This window comes from Sebastes umbrosus, chromosome 5 (assembly GCF_015220745.1).
Source record: "Sebastes umbrosus isolate fSebUmb1 chromosome 5, fSebUmb1.pri, whole genome shotgun sequence".
Taxonomy (NCBI): Eukaryota; Metazoa; Chordata; class Actinopteri; order Perciformes; family Sebastidae; genus Sebastes; species Sebastes umbrosus.
Window position 1 is genome coordinate 33742777 of NC_051273.1, and position 23404 is coordinate 33766180.

At 40.2% G+C, this 23404-nt stretch overlaps 1 protein-coding gene across 1 annotated transcript in view; it reads left to right on the forward strand.

Moving 5' to 3' along the window:
- The window catches only part of LOC119488138 (inactive N-acetylated-alpha-linked acidic dipeptidase-like protein 2), a 341328-nt gene that overhangs the window by 66588 nt on the left and 251336 nt on the right, over positions 1-23404 (forward strand). Inside the window, 1 exon segment of the mRNA XM_037769477.1 lies at positions 7559-7826. Within this exon segment, the coding sequence (XP_037625405.1) occupies positions 7559-7826 (268 nt within the window).

Below are 23404 nucleotides of genomic sequence, written 5' to 3' on the forward strand. Positions count from 1 at the left end.
ACATGTCATAACAAGAAAGGTACAGGTGCAAGTAATACCATTGTGCATTTCCATTCACACCTGTGCGCTTCCTGCTATGACATTTCAAAATATCTGCCTTCACACAGGTCTCTTGTCAAATAAAAACTGTCCAATAATTCGACTTGATGACGTGTTCCTGAGGTACAGCTGCTCTGAAGCTTTTCTGAGATCAGTGAATTGAATTACCCCATGGAAATGGGATTTCTAAAAAAGGCAAATTCATAACTTAGATGAGGTCCCAACATAATATTAGCCTTGTACAAACCAGGATCATGACGGCTGTACGTGGTTAACACTGCACTGCTTTTCTTTCTTTTCAAAATGTCCTTCTTTCTCATCTCCTGACTGCTTTTATTACCGGCACTCAGAGAGCAAAATGTAGCATTTTGTTCAGGGGTGTCGTAGGTTAATTGTACAATGTGTGCGTGCGCGCATTGCTATTCAGCAGTGTAGCTGGGCACAGCAACACTGGACCTGTTTTACATTCAATGAGAAGCAGCCCTTTAACTGCTGCTTTATTCAATGTCAGTCTGCCTGTCATTTATCACCGCTTCGTCCACATTGGGATCGTCAGGCGTGCGGCAGCTGCATGATTCACGCGTCGGGTGTTGAAACCAGCTGCGTGTCTGCTGCGTTTCTGTTGCTGCCAGCCCTTTCTTTCTACATAGAGTTTACCTTTCATAGTAGCCATTTAATTTCATTATAAATATAATTTATATTTATTTTAGACAGAGAAAGGTTAAGAAACGTGGTAATTTGTAAATAATAGTAATAATCCACAATTAAACCCCTGTACTATATCCATTCATGGAGCCTTGCAAGTCACTGCATGTTCTACAGCACTGTCCTGCAAATATTTCAGAACAAAAGCCCTGAAGGAATTCTGTCCCCAGAAAAAGTGCTTGAGGGCTTTTATTTTGAAATGAAAGCAGGAAGTGTTGATTTAAAAACAAGTCTTTCCTTTTTTTCATCTCCGTAACATTTTTTTCTACAAATACAGACATCGAAACTGTAGTAATGTTGCTGGTATGATGTCAATATACTGTCAATAGATCACTTTCACTTTCACTGTTGCTGTGAACCGCGTTGCTCGAGTCGAAATAGGCGAGACCTCGAATCTCTAGAAGAATGCTGAAACGCAGCAGAGCTGTGGCTGCCCTAACCTTTTAAAACGGTTGAAATAAAAAACAACAGGTAACGTACAGCTTCTCTAGTGTTACAGAAGACATTAGCGTATACGTTTCCTGTTTTTACAGGCTGAGTAGTACTTTCCCAAGCAAACTGGACTTTATGTGTAAAATCAGCGGAGTTCCCTGCTACAGTATGGAGTATCTTCTGATACTGATAAGCCTACTTCCACTACAATTTGAAGTTCAACGTTTTCTGCTCCTTTTTGTGGGTGATTCATAGTGATGCATTCTAACTGAGTAAGCCATTGAAGTGGTAATTGAAATGTACTGTTTTATTCTTTTGTCTGTTGAGCGTAGGTTGCTGCCATTGTTTATAATTACCTATTTATCTTTCTACGAACGAGACGGAAATAGTTAATTTTTCATCATCTGAATATATGGTGAATCACTGTTATATCCGGCCCCCTAGAGATACTTATTGTTACTAATTTATATACATGGAAATGCTACACATTACTGTAATTATGGTTTGGCGTACATCTTGTGCAACACTCCACCAGAATCGACTCCTGTCCGGGGTATCAGTGATGAAACTCTCAGATGATGTAGCTTCCTAATTCCTCCCTTCTGTTTGGAACTATATCGCACCGCATAGAGCACCCAGTGATGTGTTGAATCTTCTTTATTGGCAGCCTCCATCATCACTTAGATCCCACCTTAACACCAGCCCTGGCACCTGAATAAAGATTTCCTATCACAGAGCCCGAGCACAAGGCGCCACGCTCTTAAAATGTGACAAATGCAAATGGGATGAGAGAAATCAAATGTGACTAACGTGTATGGAAACAGAGAAAATCAATTGTCTCCTGAACAAATGGATGAGCTATTAAAAATGATTGTGTGCTACAGGAATATATTATCCTCAGCAGCTGCCAGCAGAGGCAACAGCGACTCATATTCCAAGTCTGCTTGGCCCGAGAATGCACACAGAGCTCCCACTAAGGCAATTATATCCACACTCTGCATGAGCAGAACATGTGATTTATCTGCCTGCTCTCATGCTAATAGCCCTTACACATTATCAGTATAACAAGCATAAAACATGTCGTAAAAACATGGCTACACAAAGATATAAGTGGATTTTATAAAATTGGACTTGCAGACCAGAAATGCATACTTTGCCATAGTTAATTTGTCTGTTTGTCTTTCAAAGGAAATGGTGCAATGATGCTAAAGACTTGGCTTTGAAGCGACATTATTTCCAACTTCAATAATACAAAAAAGCTTTTGACTTGCAACATCAATTTAGGCTTGGAAGTTAGGGACCAGACTTTGAACTGTAGTTTCAAATCACGATGAAGAGACGTTTCTTCTCCTCACCCCGTTTGTCAGTGATATTGAGTAGGCTATAAAGAATTAATTAAAGCTTAGATGCCTAAGAGACAAGATATGAAACATTTAAAAAAGGCTTTTATGAAACAATTGAGGCTGGCTTGAACTTTGGATAAACAGTTTTTCATCGTTTCTCTGTGGGGTAGAGAGCCTTCAGAGGAGAGGATTCAATCCACTCATCAGATAAAGACAATAAGACGGCTTCAAATGCAGCACTTCAAAACAATCACACCATCTCTGCAGGCATGGGGAAAGGTTACACAGCATGGAAATATCACAGATTTTCTTACAAGTTTCTGAACTGCTTTTTGGAATAATTTCCCCCCAAATAAACACAGATGATGTACATGATATCCATGCTCAATCCTATTAGCTGGGAAGAAAATGTCAAGAGGGACAGCCTCCTGCCTTAAAGCGGGAGACATCTCTCCATGATATTGATGGGATAGTAACCTTCTGAAATGACAGGTTTAGTGGAGTCTGAAACGTGGATCCATTAAAGTTTTAATGAACTAAATCAGAAAATGGCACTGTGGCCCGCTGTGCTGAGAGACCAGTGTCCTCAGGAAGAATCCAGATGGGGGACGTCGTACATTCCAACACATTCTCACTCCCAACACGCCAAATACCGCCGCTTGGTCAGTGCCCCTCAGTATCGGAGACACACACACACAGAGTACCCCTCTTGCGTTACTTTTGGACAGACCGGGGACGACATGTCAATATACGCTCATTGCATGCCAAGTGTACTTTCAAAATAAACCTGAAACGGTTGTGGTTGACGTTAACTTAGCTGACCATACTAACGAGTCACGCGACTAAAAGACTGACGTGACAAAGTAAGTCAACGATACTATTAGTTTCACATGGGAGACGATCAGCGGTCTCCTGGGTGAAAGTCTTGTGTTTGTTTGGCCCGCCCTTATGCTTCATCCACACTGGGAACGTCAGGAGTGCGTGGCGGCTGCGTCGCATGGCAGCTACGTGATTCACGCGTCGGGTGTTCACACCAGCTGCGTTTCAGCTGCGTGTCAGCTGCGTTTCTGCTGCTGCTGACAGCCCTTTCTCTCTAAATAGAGTTTGCCTTTCATAATGGCCATTTCATTTCATTATAAATGTCATTTATATTTATTTCAGACAGAGAAAGGTTAAGAAATGTGTGTTAATTTGTAAATAATAGTAATAATCCACAATTAAAACCCCGTGCTTTATTCCTTCATGGAGCCGTGCAAGTCACTGCATGTTCTACAATACTGTCCAGCACATTTCAGAGTAAAAGCATCGTGTTAACAAATGAAGGAATTCTGTCCACAGAAAAAAACGCTTAAGGGCTTTTATTTTGAAATGAAAGCAGGAAGTGTTGATTTAAAAATAAGTCTTTACTCTTTTTCATCTCCGTAACATTTTCTACAGATAGATATCGAAACATGCCAACACACTGTTCATGGAGCTCTAGCTTAGTCAGAGTGATACTTTGCATTGAACAAGTTAGAAGAAGAGTGACAGTGTAAGGAAGGGGTTAAACAGTGTCTTTGCCTGCTCCAACGTAAACTGCAAGACTGGGTAGTTCATATGAAGATACTGATTAGTAGAACCTTACAGTATTTTCTACTTCTGATACTTTCTGATAATACTTCTTAATATTTTTTTGGGGGTATTTTACATAGTTGTATTGCTACTTTTACATTACTAAAAACCTGAATACCACCACTACTGCCGAGACAGACACATGCACTTTAAGGAAAGGCGAAGCGGTGGGGGGTCTTCACATATACTGCATGGCATCAGGGTTACACGTCTGTCAAAAAAAAGACAGAGAGACGAACGTAAACACGCATTTGCATCGATCACCGCGCACGTGCAAACCACAGACACACTCAAAGTCACTTGAGACGTTCAGGCGTTGTCAGAATCGGGCATGTCTCCCGAAACCACAGGGAGTCCTTCCAAGAGCTTGGCTTATAGATGAAGGTCTCCTCGAGCACACACATACGGAAATGCGCACACTCGTGCACGCGCCTGAAAACACAGCGGCGCACACACACCGCCTCCTGCTGCTCCTCCTGGCGAGCTATGAGACGTGGCTTGCTGACTAGAGAATAGCAGAATTGTGTGTTTGGGCCATCTGCTGCTAGGACTGATATAGATGTCACACACACACACACACACACACACACACACACACACTAGCTAGACACTCATACTACAGGCTTTACATACAATTTGTCCACACACTTGCAGATAGATAGTAAATAAAGCTTATCGTGATTATTACTCATTTATACCCCATCTATATAGCCAGCACTTTGTCAATCAGGACAGTTAAAAGGACGCATTTCTGGAAATATACTCATGTGCTTTGTTTCTGAGTGTTTAGACTGCAGTTACAGGCAGCTTAGTGGAACAGAGTTGAGCTGGCTATGTGAAGTTGAAAAGTGCTGTTAATAGACAATATATGCTAATGCTTAGGATGGGTTAAATGCAGAGGTCACATTTCATGTATGTACCTGCATATATGTGTATGATGATTGTAATAAAAGGATTTAAAAGGAACCTAGCCACACAGAGAGAGACAGACAGATCATGCATAACTGGGAATGGAGAATGAAAGAAAGAAAATTGCAAATACTAAGACCTTTAATGACTCTCTCTCTCCATAAATGTTTTAAAAATTAACTCATACATCTGAGTAATAAAACACCCACTCTGCTATTTCTTGTTTTTACGGCCCCATTAGTTGGAAACGGTGACATTTTGAAGAGTACAATTTTGTTCTTTTTCACAAAGAAAATTGCATAATTTAGTGTTTTTTGTGTAAACTGCATATTCGATAAATAAATGTATTTTATTGAGATATCTTTATCTTCTCAGGCTCAGGTATTGTTCAGTGCTGGATGTGGCATGTTTGTTCTTCACCAAAAAGGCTGAAATACCAGTCAGTCCACGGTAACGTCTTTATTGCTGAACCTGTGGAGTCCACAGAGCTAGAGCAATAAAGAGAGTAAACATGAAGCGCCAAACAAACCAGCAGAGGAGAGACTCAAATAAGGCCTGGATCAAATATTATTGATATGTCTTTCATGCAATTAGGAAAAAGGGATTGACAGCTCCTGTGAGGAGTTGTGTGTGTGTGTGTGTGTGTGTGTGTGTGTGTGTGTGTGTGTGTGTGTGTGTGTGTGTGTGTGTGTGTGTGTGTGTGTGTGTGTGTGTGTGTGTGTGTGTGTGTGTGTGTGTGTGCGAGTGTGAGAGAAAGAAAAAGGTTCATGCTGAACACTCACCGAGCTCTAGCAAAACTGAAAGAAGAAAAAAAAGTGAAGCTATTTTCACTGTTATGAAGACCAATTAGCAGAAGCATTGCCATTATCGTCCTCAATTTTTTTAAGTGCTAAGTGGATTTCTCTTCATGTCAGTATTTGGAGCAATCTTTTCTCAACATTTTCCATTGAAAAAAACAAAAAAAAAAAAAACATAATTTTTCGAGAATGTCATAAAGGTCTTTTCATTAAAAGCCTTGAGAGGTGAATAAAGATGTCATGGTTTTTGAACGGCAACATATCTGTGAAATGTAAGAGGGCAGAGAATCGCAATCTCGTCTCCTGCGCTGGGAGTTTTACTCACCTCTTAACACACAATACACACATTTCTGCTGCATGTTCTCCGGCTCAAACAACAGACTGTCCCTTAGACGATCTGTACCAGTTTAAAAAGTATGGCTTTTCTTCAAATAGCCTCCCTTTATTAACAGAAACTACCATTTTTTTGGGATTGCATCCAGTTGAATCCTTATTCAATTGTCAAGCTGTTCAATATTTGGCAATCTATACATTGTTGAAAGCACAAAAAGCCTCAAAATTGTGGAAAACAAGACTCGGTCAAAACTGAGTATATGGCTGGACCGTGTACGGTCAGTATGTGAATTTGTGGCTAAATTGTTACACAAATAGTCAGTGGTCATGTCTATCATGTTTTATGAACAGTTTTTTCCACTTATGTTTGATTGAAAGACAACTTATAATGAAGCAAATGACATTCAGTAATAGTAAATGGTAACATCTACCAGTCAGTATATTATATTTTATATAAGGTGAAAAGGTATTAGCATGACATACAGTATGCAAGATTAAAAGTATTTCAGTTTTTTATTAAAGCATGTGTATCAAAAGCATTCATCATATAAGTGGTGTTCAATATATACATACGTCGTGAAAGTTTATCAGCGTTGAGATTCTCCCGCTGCCATCACTGACGTTGTTGCTGCCGTATTTATTCCTAGATGGAGTGTTAATGGAGCAGCTACAGTGTCAGCATAGCCTGGCACCCATCGATACAAACTGTATTCAGAAAACAAGCATTTTAAAAGTTGTTTTCTTGTCGTCTTGCGGACAGACCTGACAAAGCATTAATACAGACTTTTTACTAATCAGCATCATTATGTAGTTATTTTGGCTTCACTTTTGATCCGTTTACAACAACGTCGCTGTCGTATTTATGCCTAGATGACGTTATGTTGAGTGTTGATGGAGTAGCTGCAGTGTTAGCATAGCCTGGCATTGATCGATCTGAACTCCGTTCAGAAAACAAGCATTTTAAAAGTTGTTTGCTTGTTGTGTTGCGGACAGATCTGACAAAGCATGAATTCGGTCTTTTTACAAATCAACATCATAATGTCGTTATTTCGGCATCATTTTGATACATTTATTGTATTATTATTATTATTATTTTGAGTTCATACCGCAGTAGCGACGTGTGGCTTGCGAGATACAGTCAGTGCAATGGAACTGTATCTAAATACAGAACTGTTGTCTGCCTTTTCATTTTGAAAGAGCAACAGTCCAGCCAAAAACAATACCACATGGATACTTGTTTGATCGATGTTAATATGTTCAGTTGTTAATATGGAAAAGTGTGATAATTTTTTATGGAGATGGCCCGAGGTGAGCACGCTGTATTAGTGGCAGGGAACTACCATTGTATTGCATGATGTAACGAGCACTTCTTTTGTCTGCTGCTTCTAGGTCTTACTCCAGCCTATCAGACGACAGTGAGGAAGCTAGAGCCAGGTACCTCTCCAGGCAGTGGGTGGGACTTGGTTTGACTGAGGTCCATCTGTCCAATCACACAGTTCTGCTCAGCCTGCCCGGTTCCACACCCAACACCATCACCGACAGCTCTAGCCACCAGTGTTTTCTGCCAAACGGGACCCCCTGTGACCAGCGTGGACCAAATGACCTGCCCAAGCAGCAGTTCTCCTACGCGGCCTACTCTGCTGTTGGAAGTCTGCAGGTACAGTATACCATCACCCCTGTAGGGAGTTTTTCCTAAACCAAAGGTCGCTTCAACCCTCATGGCTGCTGCACTCTTCTCATGCTCTTCCTCCCCCCTCATCACCTTCATATTGTCAGATTGTCCAAGTCTCCAGGCCCCAGCCACCCAAGGGTCATCAGTAAAAGGTCACAGCCAGAGGTTGTGTCTTTAAATGTTACAGCACGGCCAACCACAGTTCAGGGTCTAAAGGTGTCACAGTGATGTTCTTTTCAACAATTCAAGCTATAGGATAAAGATGTTCTTTATGTTTGTATTATCTGGGAGAATGTTGAACTGATTTGTGGGATAAAGAGTTTCTAAAACTATTTCAACACCAATTCGCTTATACGCTAAAGTGCTGGTGGTTCAAGGTTCTCGTTATTTTAATTGCAATTTAAGGCATTGAAAGCATACAGTATGTGAATGCAAATACTGTATATCAATAAGCTCCTTTCATACCTCATCTCACCACAGAAATCTGCTGCAAACCATTTCTTCCTCAGCTTTTCACCTGTAGTTGGAAATATTACTTGACCATAGTACATAGTAACTGAAAAATAACACTTTTTTTTCTCAAATAACAGTGATATAAGCTTTCAAAATTACTCATCTAAAGCTCGGAGCAGACTTTAAGATTGTTGTTCAAATTAGAATTTTTTTAAGTTGGGAAAAGTAGAAACAATCAGCCCAACAAGTCACAGTCACCAGTCATTGTTTTTGTACTTGTGGTATTTGGAGCACTTGGAGTTTGATCAGAGCATTAATATAGCAGCAAACAACTATTGTCTATGTACGGAGCCCCCCTCGACCCATAGGAGAACCTTTTTTTATTAATTATTTCTAACCGTAGTAAGGTAAACAACGAGCTACAACTTCATGTTAACCAAAACTAGCCGTCCTCCGAGCTGGACACATAACATTGGTCTCTATGTTTAGCCGGCTGTGAGACGAGTGGTCAGGGACCGTCTACAAAATGCAACGTCCAAAAAGAGAAAAAATATTCAATAACTTCAATATTATACAGTGTAGTACCACCAAAATTAATTCACACATCAATGATATCCTCATAGTTGTACTACAATACTTAGTTTGGAAAAATATGCTTTTGCATAATTTTAGTGAATTTTTTAATGGGAAAAATATTCAATAACTTCAGTAATGTACAGTGTAGTACCATCAAAATAACTTTACACGTCAATGATCTCCTCATGGTTCAACTACAACATTTAGTTTGGAAAAATATGATTTGAGACCAATGTTATGTGTCCAGCTTGGAGGATGGCTCGTTGTGATTAAAATTAGGTTGTAGCTTGTTGTACTACGGTCAGAAAGAGCCGTCGTTTGTGTTTTAACAACATTTCGGTTATGAGTTATTGATCCAGGAACTTTGAATCTGTCAATATCTTTCCAACTTTACCAAAGTACATCAGCAATGTGTGGACTGTCAGGAATGATTAGAAGAAGTGCACTATGAAGTAACTTGTTCCGAGGGAACGAGATACCTAACTCGAGGGAACGAGTCCCTCTCTTTGAAACTGTTGGCACTCCCCGTTTCTTCCCCTCCCTCCCTTCGTGTTCATGTCCCACTAGCCTGCTAATCACCGCCGCTATGCACCACGCACTACCCGGCAGGACAGCGTCGCTGAAGCCGGTTACCCCTGTGAGTATACGCTAAACCCCAAATAACACCGTTAGCTCAGTCAGCGCTGTAGCTGCCACCATTTCGGCTCAGCCACCTCCACCGTGTTTGCTCATGACGTCAGAAGTGAGAGCCATGTGAGAACGTTTCCTGTTGACGATTCTCTCAGTCTTCTTCATTCTTTGCTGTCGTACGAAAACATTCAACCCAACCCTTTTAGAGGGCGAGCATACGACTTTAAACAAGGCATCAATTACTGTGATAATCATAATCATCATAACCAACAGAACTGTTAAACTACAAAAATAAAACTGTAGTATACCTTTACGATCATCTTAATGAGAAGATCAGGATTGGACTCCACACACTGTGTTGTTTTGTCTTTTGACTGCACCAACTGACCCAGACTGAAAAAAAAGCTTGATCCAACTGGGTCCAGCCAATCATGACGCCCAGATAAGAGCTGTAAATGGTGCAACAATCGTGTGTCACCACCTTGAATACACTTAAACAAATGAGTTATTTATCATTAAAAAAAAATCATTAAATTCAAACTTTGAAAGATTGGAAAAAGAAATCTTACATATTTGACACATTTTAAACCAATATAAAAATGAAGTGTGTTTAAATGCAGTAGCCTACCTCACATAGCACACGTTATGCATGTTATAAAATGAAACTGTATATTCTCTAGATTTAAATGGGTCATACTCAAGAGGATCATTTTATTTATAAATAGAGCAGAAGAAGAAGACATTTTCTTGGTACTGCGCCTCGGGGCATTTCTTACAGACAAGAGGTAGTTGACACACATTATGCATTACACTTATTTAAGAATAGAATCTCCGATTAGAACGGCGTCAGCAAAGTCGCCGCGGAAACCGTGCAAATCTTCACCGTGGTATGCGTCACGCTAGATGCACCGTTAATCTTTTTTTCCGTCATCCTTACCGAGTGTGAAGGTTAATGGAAGTCATTATGCATGTAGTTCGCCCACGCTAGCCAGCAGACACACACACGCACGCACTCACGCACACACACAAAGAAATAACAGTCACACTATTTTTAGAGGGGTTGTACTTCACTGTATCCCGGGAACAGAGAAAGGGGTTGAAGGAGACACTTGTTATTCCCTTGAGCCCCTGCCGGCCTGAGGGCAGATGAAAAGTTAGAGTGATTCTCTGAATACCAAGTTTTCCTCTTCTTTTTTCTCTCTCCCTCCCTCCCTTCTCTCCTCTCCGTTCTCCTTTCTTCGCTTTTGCTCGATCCATCCAGCTGTCCGCTCGTCGGTAGTCTACCCAAAGGAGGGTCACAGTCATCCATCACCGGATTATTTCCTAGCTCCGTTCCCGCACGCTGCCTTGAATTAAGCGGCAGTTTGCCGGGATCTAAACACGGCGTTCGGACAATTAAATATGGCGTTTGTGATGGATGGATGGCGGCCCAGAGCGAGTATACTGGGCTAATAAGTCCTGCTGTTGGTGGCACTGTTTTACTGGTGCTGCGGGAACTATATGCTCTGACACACACGTACACATACAGAGCCCGAAAGATCAAGTAAAAAAAAAAAGGCATTATTTTCTCAAATATGGGCCAGAGGAGGATGATGTGACCATGTGTAACATAGCAATATGCAGATTATAGTACATATTACACACATTCATGCATTAATAATACAGTTAAAGGGGCTGCTCATATTTCTGTCCTCACTTTTCATGTAACCAAATCCTTCTGCATTAATAATAGTTAGAAGAATAATACATTAATTGGCCCCACATTTCTCCTGTTGAGTAGTGGAATGATGTGTTAGATTAGACATGGAGGGGGGTTGAAATACGCAGTGGTGGTTTGATAGTGGAGACTGTAAAGAGAGAGAGAGGCAGTTATATTTTCTTTTTCTCATTTTTTGTTCTTGAGATTGAAGAGACTTTTTGTGATTATAAGTTGCATAGAAACTCGCCTTTTTTTTCTGATCTGTTTCTATGCAGATCAGTATGGAGTTACTTCACAGAGCCCATCAGGTGTGATGAGGGAAAAAAAATTAAATTTGTGTCAAATTAATCATTTTACACAATTTTATTTGATGCTCTCAAACTAATCATTTGTGTCCTCAATTACTAAATTGAGCTGTCATATTCATAATTCCTGAACACAGAATTTTGTTTTTTACAAAAACTGCAAAATCCAAAGTATATTCACAGATCTCTGTTAATTCATTAGAAGTAATTAGAGAGCATGATTTAGTCATTTTTGCACATGAATTCAATTTTTAGAGCAGGATTTATTATGTGCACAATTTTCTTTCCCCGTGACCCCTGCTAGGTTATGTTCTGTTGCCATAAGTGTACTTTGGATCTCCTAGTTGAGGTGGCTTCTCAGCACAGTTTAAATACCGTGCCATCACGTGAACTATTGATACTTATCTTAAAGGTCCCATATTGTAAAAAGTGAGATTTTCATGTCTTTTATATTATAAAGCATGTTTAAGTGCTGTATAAATACTGTTAAAACTATCAAAAGGCTCAATATACGGAGAAACACACACAGCCCGTATTCAGAAAATTATGCATTTGAAAGCAGCCGTTAGGATTTCTGTCCATTTGTGATGTCACAAATATACAATATTTAGACCATTACACGGTTTTAAAGGTAAACATTCTAAATGTGTCCCAGTTTATTTCCTTTTGCAGTGTATGTAAATAACATCAGCTGACAGGAAATAAACATGGACCCAAACTGTTGCCTAGCTGATATGGGACCTTTAAAATACATAATCTTCCTCAGTCTTTATGGATGGCTGAAATGACTTTGATCAAAAGACAACAAAAGGTAAAAATCCTATATTACGTCTCCTCCTCTTTCATTATGGACTGTAAAATGATCGGCAAGGTTTTGTCATTGAGACTTGAAAGGTTCTTCTTTTTCACATACAGACGTAGGCAAAGTTATTGGTACCCTTCCGTTAAAGAGAGAAAAACCCACAATGGTCACTGAAATAACTTGAAACTGACAAAAGTAATAATAAATAAAAATTTACTGAAAATGAACTAATGAAAATCAGACATTGTTTTTGAATTGTGGTTCAACAGAATCATTTTAAAAAACAAACTAATGAAACTGACCTGGACAAAAAATGATGGTACCCCTAGAAAAGATGTAAAATAATGTGACCATAGGGACATGTTAAACTAAGGTGTGTCCTGTAAATAGCATCACAGGTATCTTCAAACTTGTAATCAGTCAGTCTGCCTATTTAAAGGGTGAAAAGTAGTCACTGTGCTGTTTGGCATCATGGTGTGTACCACACTGAACATGGACCACAGAAAGCTAAGGAGAGAGTTGTCTCAGGAGATCAGAAAGAACATTATAGACCTTCATGTTAAAGGTAAAGGCTATAAGACCATCTCCAAGCAGCTTAATGTTCCTGTGACTACAGCTGCACATATTATTCAGAAGTTTAAGGTCCATGGGACTGTAGCCAACCTCCCTGGACGTGGCCGCAAGAGGAAAATTGATGACAAATTGAAGAGACGGATAATACGAATGGTAACCAAAGAGCCCAGAACAACTTCCAAAGAGATTAGAGGTGAACTCCAAGGTCAAGGTACATCAGTGTCAGATCGCACCATCCGTCGCTGTTTGAGCCAAAGTGGACTTAATGGAAGACGACCCAGGAGGACACCAAATCATAAAAAAGCGAGACTGGAATTTTACAAAATGCATATTGACAAGCCACAAAGCTTCTGGGAGAATGTCCTTTGGACAGATGAGACAAAACTGGAGCTTTTTGGCAAGTCACATCAGCTCTATGTTCACAGACGCAAAAATGAAGCCTCCAAAGAAAAGAACACTGTACCTAATGTGAAACATGGAGGAGGCTCGGTTATGTTATGGGGCTGCTTTGTTGCATCTGGCACAGGGTGTCTTGAATCTGTGCAGGGTGCAATGAAATCTCAAGACTATCAAGGCATTCTGGAGCGAAATGTGCTGCCCAGTGTCAGAAAGCTTGGTCTCAGTTGCAGGTCATGGGTCCTCAAACAGGATAATGACCCAAAACACAGCTAAAAACACCCAAGAATGGCTAAGAACAAAACATTGGACTATTCTGAAGTGGCCTTCTATGAGCCCTGATCTAAATCCTATTGAACATCTGTGGAAGGAGCTGAAACATGCAGTCTGGAGAAGGCACCCTTCAAACCTGAGACAGCTGGAGCAGTTTGCTCACGAGGAGTGGGCCAACATACCTGTCGACAGGTGCAGAAGTCTCATTGAGAGTTACAGAAATCACTTGTTTGCAGTGATTGCCTCAAAAGGTTGTGCAACAAAATATTAAGTTAAGGGTACCATCATTTTTGTCTAGGCCAGTTTCATTAGTTTGTTTTTTTAAATGATTCTGCTGAACCATAATTCAAAAACTATCTGATTTTCATTAGTTAATTTTCAGTGAATTTTTATTTATTATTACTTTTGTCAGTTTCAAGTTATTTCAGTGACCATTGTTGGTTTTTCTTTCTTTAACGGAAGGGTACCAACGATTTTGCCTACGTCTGTACATACCAGGCTTTGTCTATGGCCATTTATTCTCTGATAATTTAACAAGATATAGATATTGTGAAATATTGTGTAGTACTCATGATGAAAACACAAAGTCTGGCTTAATTTTATGGCTCAGAAATGTCCCCTTAATTTACTGGGAGCATGGCAATTTGGTCTTAAATATAGGGCAAACTGGTGAGGCAGAAATTGAAATTTAGTTGTTTAAGTTTATAAGAAGTTTTAAGAGGAATTTGTTTGCAAGAAAATAAGTCTTCCTTTTGCATAACACAAATACACAGGAATCAGGACACTGTATTTTTATGATATAGGAGAGGAAATAACAGTAATGACGAATAGGAACGGGAGGTCGGATGTGATACCAGAGATAGACCCAGTTGTCATAGGAGCTGTAGAAACACATTGAGAAAATACACGAGCAGCATCCCAGGCGACATCAACATCTATGAAGTACAAAAAATAAAAATCCTCCTGGCACCGGACACATTCACCCGAGGGTGTTACGCATTGAGTGAAACGAGATACCGGCCTCCCGTAGAGCCGTTTGGTTACAGCTGTAGCCTGAGGACTAGAGGTGGATATCACCAACCACTCAGTTCAGTTCAAAGATCGGTTGTCACCGGCTGTCCTGTAAACTAAACGGTTGCATCGCCGTTAAAAATGCACTTCAGTGTGTCGTTGCTACAATAGTATCATGAAGGCTTTTCAGGATGTACAACAGTAAGTGAATGCACTGCTGAATGAATCTGTTCAGTTCAGTGGTGCATTCAGTCTGCTGCTAGTCCAAGCTGCCACTTCAGTTCACTAAAAAATGTTAATAGCTCTGCAGCCTATTATTTATGACAGTTATTAGATCATAATTCTTTCTGTGACTTTCGCTGTTTTTAATAGGCCATTCTCATTCCCAAGTTAGCATAAGAAAGCTAAAAGCCCCCAACACTCATTGTATGATAACAGGAAAGTATGTTGTTTTTTACAAAATCAGTCTGACCTGTCTTAAGATATTTTCTGCCCCTCCCCGCTCCACTCCTCACGTAAAATATAGTAAAATATGTCACAGACATGAAAAAAAAGTTAATATTTATTTCTAACTCAACACTTCTTGTTTCTGTTTTAAAATAAAAGCCCACTTGCGTTCTTTTTTTCTGTGGACAGAATTCCTTCATTTGTTAACAAAAAGCTTTTATTCTGAAATATTTGCAGGACAGTGTTGTGGAAAATGCAGTGACTTCCATAAATGAATAAAGTACCGGCTTTTAATTGTTGATTATTACAAATGAGAACACGCTTCTTAACCTTTTTCTGTCTCAAATAAATATAAATGACATTTATAATGAAATGAAATGGCCATTACGAAAGGCAAACTCTATGTAGAAAGAAAAGCGTCTGTGGCTCAGGTATAGCGGGTCGCCCACCGATCTGAAGGTCGGTGGTTTGATCCCCGGCTCCTCCCACATGTCACATGTCGAAGCGTCCTAAAGCAAGACACTAAACCGTGACATTGGTGGGTGAATGAGTATTTAGACTATTGGCTATATAAATGCAAGTCCATTTACCAAAAGACTGACAGCAGCAGCAGCGCAGCAACAGAAATGCTACCGGTGTGGACACCACACATGTGAGAGATGCAGCAGTTCAGCGAGGCAGCCATCACACACTGCTCAAGTTCCCAGTGTGTCCTGGCCGTTATTCATACGTGGTGTAGTCAGTGTACTTTGAAAACACAATGATAAAGACTTGTTCACACATTTACTGAGCACCTCTTGTAAGGACATATAAGAACACGTAAGACAGGCACACGGATATGTTGGTAGAGTAAGTAAATACTGTATGAACCTATAGTAGAAATATAAATATGATTGTGCTCTTGCTTGATTTGACAAATTATATAAACGTTTTCTTTAAAATACCTCACATATGTCTCTCCAGAGTCAATCTACTGCCTCAGTCTAAAAGCCACATGGTGTAAAACTTAAGTAGATTTATAACGGCCCCCTTAAACAGCCCCATTTATCTTATTTTACTGTAAATGTAATACATTTTATAGCAAAGAAAGAGTTACTTTATGGCTCTGTCATTTCTTAATAATTTCCCATGGAATTTAAATGACATTCATCTGAAAGTTCCCTTTAAAGGGTATGTCATTATGTACTTCTATTGTGAAGAAAAAGCAGTGAAATCATGTTGTAATGTGCACACAGTAATGCATAAAAGTATGCATATTTTCTGAAACTGACCAAGCTAACCTCTCCAGACACTACATGGCTTTTCTGGTAAACTCTTTTAAACTCTTTTTCTTCATTTCATCTACGGCTAGTATATGGTTACGTAATTCTACTCAGGAAAATTGAAATTAACTCTTAAATAAAATATTTTTTTATGGGAAAACTAGGAAAAAACAGACACCGAATTTTAAGGTCCCATATCATGCTCATTTTCAGGTTCATTCTTGTATTTTGTGTTTCTACTAGAACATGTTTACATGCACTAATGTTCAAATACCCCTTTATTTTCCTCATGCTGTTGGCCTGAATATGCCTGTATTCACCTTCTGTCTGAAACACTCCGTTTTAGTGCATTTCAACGGAATTGCGTTGCTAGGCAACAGTTTGGGGTCCATGTTTACTTCCTGTCAGCTGATGTTATTTACATACACTGTTACAGGAAATAAACTGGGACACATTTAGAATGTTTATGTTTAAAACTGTGTAATGGTCTAAATATTGTATATTTGTGACATCACAAATGGACAGAAATCCTGACGGCTCGTTTCAAACACACAATTTCTGAATACGGGCTGTGTGTGTTTCTCCGTATATTGAGCGTTTTGATAGTTTAACAGTATTTATATATCACTTAAACCTGCTTTATAATGTAAAAGACATGAAAATCTCACTTTTTACAATATGGGACCTTTAAATAAAATCATTTTTATGGGACAACTAGGAAAAAACAGATTTTAAAACATTACCGGCATTCTGTGTAATTATGCAAACTGCCCTTTTGTTCTCATGGTATAAAATGAACTTTTTTTCTTGACACAAATTATTAATGTAAAAGGACACATTCAATTCGCTTTAAATCCTGCTGGATGCAAATGACAAAGTTGAAGGTAATCTGGGGCACAGGCTTCATTACGTGACTCAACATCACTGCATCAAAAAGCTCACTGATGCTTTATAAATGCTCACTTTTAAGCCTTACAAGGATAGGCTGTGGGGAGAAGCTTCTGACTAATTCAACACAGCCAGAGTAAAGTACTTGTCCTTTCCCCCTCTCCTGTCCTCCTCTCTGTCTTCTTCTTCTCTTTTTCACCTTTTATCTTTCCACTTTCTTCTGTCTTTTGGATAAAATTCCCATGTCTGTGCAGTGCAGTTGTGAAGAGCAGTTTTTTGAATTTTTAATACACAAGACATATATAGTTTTTTTGCCCACAGTAACTAAAGATCTATATATACACGTACCTCTGATGGGCTTTGGTTATCCCTGTCAAGGTTTCGTCATCGGATCAGTGCACTCTGGCAAAGCTGACATGGGCAACTGCCCCCTGAACTCTGGGGCGAGCTGAGCATGCAGTTTAGAAGGCTACACACATACTCACAGAACTGGCTTTACTGCAGTTCTGTGAGGAACAGTACAACCTGTTTTCTAGTTGGTACGTGCTCTGTCCTATAACAAGCTTCACAATCTGGCAAAAGGGGTGAAGGGCTGTTAAAGGAATGTGATTTACTCCCAGCCGGGTCTGTATCATCCATCAGCCATCAGGAGTTAGGAGGAAAAAGTGGTGCAGTATTATTGCGAGTCTGCTGATTTTAAGGAAAGCATGTCATTAAAAGGGTATACTCTTTTAAATTTCCCAGATTCTAGAAGTATTCCATCACCACCTTTTTTATTGAACAGAATCTCATTCTTTTGATCAGATCCTATTCAACATGGCTGATGAAGGCCGTTTTCACATTAGGTACAATTGATCCATACCGTGCCCGAGTACGATTGCCCCCCCCTCCTACTCTGTTCATCTTTCACATTAGTAAAGTTGTTCCGTACGCGAGTACACTTGCGTCATCATCCACGTGTATCTGTTTATGTTGAGATCAGCTGTTCTAGTGGCGGAGCATCGTAAAACACTTCATTCAAACTTGACAGAATCAAAATAAAACTCACCAAAACCGTCGTCGTCAGTCTTTCCAACAATCACCAACTCTGGTTTGGTTGAAATAAACTCTTATTTCACCGAGTTTGATGTGAAAATATGCCGCTCTACACTTTGTCTCCCCCCTGCTGCCTCTCCCTCTCTGCCCGCTGAGCAGTTGAGCGGATCCCTTTCTTCACAGACAGACCGTTAAATTAGTTAAATAAAATAACAAACATCGCCCAACACCATCGCCTACTATCGTTTATATTTTAAGTAACCTCTCCCCTGCCTTCCTGCTTTATCGATCATGGCCGTACAGTTCAGAGGATAAGATTGGCGCATGCTGCGCACAGATACAGACATAGATATTAAACAGTTTTACTACAGATTTCGGAGGAGACCGGCGGCGTTGAAAAAAGCCTGCCCCTTCAAAAGTACTTGCTGACTGCTAACGTTACTGGCGTTAACTAGCGATCCAGTTCTGTGTTTTGGTACGATACCCGAGTACACTAGATCCATATTCCAGACCACCTTTTCAAGTTGGACTCGGATACGGAACGACGAACCGTGCCTGAGTACGGTACGGAGCGTTCACACTAATCAAACGAACTGGTGGGTAAAACAAGTAAGATCATTAACCCCTAACCATTTACTAACTGGAGAATTAGAAAGAGCATCCAGGACGCATGAAGTGGAACGTGGCCCACGCCGCCCTGCTGTCTGGTGAAGAAGCCAGGTGTGTGGTGCCTCTGGGCGATAGCTGACATCTACTGAGACAGCCTCAGATTTAGGGTGTATTTGAGAGGTTAGGAACTTTACTATTTGAGGGAAGATGTACTGTAAAAAAAATGCTGCCCTTTATTAGAAACTACTTTGGCCTTCTGCTGTCAGAGACAGAAGGACTAATGGGGTCATCCTCTCCTACTACTATCAGACCCGTGACCGACAGGGAGAGGGGAAGACCTGGAATGAAGATCGGTTTCTTGATCAACTGGAATCTGCTGCTGTTGGAGCAGAGGACAATGGCTGGTCATGAGTTGGTCACCGTCTCCTCTTGTGGAGGGGGGACTGCCCATTGTTCCGACAACCCAATAGTCCGACAAATGCACCACTTGACCCAAAGCCCATTAGACCGACAGCCTATTATTCCGAACACAGGCACACATTATTCCGAAATCCCGTTGTTCCGACAACACACATTCTCCCTGCACCGCCGTCTTAATGCACGGGCTTACCGGGGCTCAAGCCCCCGGGTCCGACCACGCAAAAGGGCCCACAAGGCTCCAGGGGAAAAGACGCAACGGCGGTGGTGTATTTTACTCCGCGTTACGGGATGCTCCATGCATAAAGACACAACCCTAAAAAAATGTTTTTCTAGCAGCTGTAAATCTGACTAGATGTGTTTGTCTTACCGACTGACTGATGTGAAGGGATCCGAGGGAAGGGCTTTCAAAACGTCATAGCCAGAGGACCTAAAGTCATATTAAGAATAGTATATTGTTGAGTTATATTGAGTATAGAGCTCACTAATATCACTGCTGCATGGAACGCTACATGATGCCAACCAAGAAGGATTGTTAGATTAAATATCCGATGGCAAGGTCTAACAGCAGTTGGCCAGGAAGGTGCAATGACATCATTCTGCATAATAAGTAGCCATGTGTTTCTGTTTGTCTGAGAAAAGATGGAAGATTCAGTGTGAACAATGGACAGATGGAGAAAGATAAATCTGCTTTAGAGTAGATTTCACTTCATTCCAATTATTATTCGTCAATGTTTGTATTATATATTAATCTTGAGGACGAAGGTGGGAGTCCAGTTTCTCTGAAGCCTTCTTCACAGCACCGAGTTGGTTCCTGGGTGTTGAATGTCTGGACCATAGACTGTATATATACCTATACCTAAAATGACAGAAATCGTCTTTGGAAAAAAATATTTGATGTGTACTTTGTAGGGAAAATTAGCTTGTTTTGGTTAGAATAGAACTAATTAAAATTAAACAGAAACTTTAACTATGCATCCACCCACATAACCTCAGTGTCAGCAGAGTAATATTGATGAACTGTTTCTCTTAGCGATCAATCACAAGGGTCTATGACTCTATAAAGCTTTGGATATTAATGAACTGAAACTCACATAGAGCAAAGAAAAAGTTATCGCAACTGAAAGTAAGTTGTGGAAAAACCAAGACAACGCCTTTATATGTATAAAACATTTATTACTAACACTACTCACAAGGAAGACACGATAAAAAACTAACGCTACAGTAAAAGAATATGAATAGCCTACGATTGGGGAAGTGATTAAATGAATAAACCACATGAAAATCACTGGAAGCAGCAGGTGTAAAGTTGATAATGAGGCTAATTGTAAATTTGAATTCACCCGGTTAGCAGAGAGTGAACATTATACTTGCCTGTCTGTGGCTGGCAGCTGCAGTCTGTGGTGGCGTCAAGTGTAGATGATGGTGCAGCCACAGGGGTGAAGATGAAGATGATGAGGTAGACGTAAATTCGTGAGCCTGGTAGATGGCTCAGGGCTTTTGCACTTTTCTATCAAGTTATCATTGGAGGGAAGAGATAGAAGATGGAGGAAGGAGCCCAGTTGGTGATGAGACAGCATGGCCCATGTCCGGACAGTTGAGATTTTTATTTTTTTTTAAATAAAATTAATTATAATAATAATAATAATAATAATAATAATAATAATAATAATAAAATAAAATAAAATATGGATAAAACAAAATGAAATAAAAAAAACTGATAAAATAGAATTTTAAATTTAAAGCGACGCACCATTCGGCCGTTCAAGATAACAAATGACATGCTTATCTTGCATATTATTTTCATATACTAATTGGGATTCATGTTTAATATTAGTGGACAGTGACAACCATTTTGTTTCACTTTATTTTTAATTAATTATTTATTTCGAACATGTAACAAATACCTCAGTAAAAAACAAAACAAGTATAACAAATAAAATGAACAGTGAATAATCAATTAACAAATAACCAACATAAATAAATATTACATGTCTGAAAAGAAGTTGGAAGTAGTATACTGTCCTACACCTTCTCCATAACTCGAACAATTAACTCAATATTTATCATATATATCTTTGTTTATTTCAATTTCAACCTCGGTAATGAAGTGTCTAATGTTTTTCACCGGTTGTCCGCGTTTAAGGTCAGATAATCCTTTATTATATGTTAATGTAAAGTGTTCCAGCAGCAGAAGGACCTGCGATGTCTCTGTGAAACAGCCTGTCATTGAAATGTCTATTTAACAACGCACGGGGGGGAGCAGCGTCTTTTGTAGTCCATCTTCAGAACATTGTAGATTCATCACAGCAGACCCACGTCACGAACATCCACTGCCGTTGCACCATAATCACGGAGCCTACAATGAAAGAGCAGTCGGATTCTCTGAACACCATGGTTGTCTTTTTCTAAGTCCTTCTGAATTCTGTGTGAATGACATTTTCCATCGAGGTCAAGAAGAAGTGTTATGATGTAATTTTTTGACTTTTCGACCGCAGCCCAGGACTGGTATCTGACCCCTCATGGTTTCACCACTATTTAACAGCTGTGATAAAAAGGGTGAAATCCCGGTTTGCAGGCGTCATCATCTTTAAGACGTCCTTTTGTTCTGCTCAGAAATATCCTACAACTTTTAACTGTTTAGTTTGGCCCATGTCCCACAAGTGACTCTATTCCCTATCAACATTGAATGCTTGTGACCTCAGGGTATGGCTTATCTCACAGGATTTGGGGGATTTTGTTGGAAGGCGGCTCAGGAAGGTAGATGCAAGAGATGGTTGAAGGAACTGGTGTGGTATTCTTCCTTTGGAGGGCAAACACAGTCTAGACAGAGAGGGCAGGAGGCTAACCTTGACTGTATCCTCCCTTGTCCCTCAGTTGACTCTTCAGGAGGTGCAAAGGCAACAGCTAGAATCCTGGTGCTAAGCAAAGATGCCCACAGATTATCGGTTTTACAGGAGACATGCATTCTGCAGATGATGGGAAGATAATTAAGGAGCAGCAGCCAGTCAGTCAGTCAATTTGTATTTGTATAGCCCAAAATCACAAATCGCAAATTAGCCTCAGGGGGCTTTACAATCTGTACAGGATACAACGCCCTCTGTCCTTTACAGTACGACCCTCTCATCAGATAAGGAAAAACTTAACCAAAAAAAAAACTTTTAACAGGCAGAAAAAATGGAAAAAACCTCAGGAAGAGCAACAGAAGAGGGATCCCTCTTCCAGGATGGACAGACGTGCAATAGATGTAGTGTGTACACAGTAACAACATAATGAAAATACAACATAGACAATCCATATGACAAAGAATAATATGTTTAATGTGAACATAATGTGAGAAGGTGGATCCAGGAGGATGTCAAGCAGCTTCCAGGCGTCGCCAAACCGGTAGAGCCAGAGCAACACGACCTCCTCTCCACGCCAACCAGATAGAGCCTTAGCAACACGACCTCCTCTCCACGCCAACCATATAGAACCAGAGCAACACAACCTCCTCTCCACGTCAATTTAGATAGAGCCAGAGCAAGACGACCACCTCTCCACGCCAGATAGATAGAGCCCGAGCAACACAACCTCCTCTCCACGCCAACCAGATAGAACCAGAGCAACACGACCTCCTCTCCACGTCAATTTAGATAGAGCCAGAGCAAGACGACCACCTCTCCACGCCAGATCAATAGAGCCAGAGCAACATGACCTCCTCTCCACCATGAACCTAGAGAGAGGAACATATTTTAGTTTTTAATTCACAGTTGCTTAGTAATACAAACGTATGTTACCCAGCAGCGATGACAGGGATGTTCTTCCTTGCAGATCCAGGGTTGTCTTTGTTGTAGTTTTGCCACCACACCATCAGGATTTAGCAAGAATATGGCAAACCAGGAAAGTTGTTTTGGCTTGTTTCTGTTCCGAACACATACTGGATCTTAAGTATATAAGCGAAACCCTCCTTATTGTATCCCATCCTCCCCAGTGGCCCCACATACTTCCCCTCCCTATACACGCCTCCTTAATTTCCATACCTATTCTCCCTACATCCTCAAGGTGTATACCACCCGCCTCCACATGCATAAAAACATCTCCAAATGCATGCAATCACTTACACACAATCAGCCCACGCTACTCATAACAAATAGTCCATTATATATCTTTCACAAGTTCTACAGCAGGTTAACATGTGTACATGA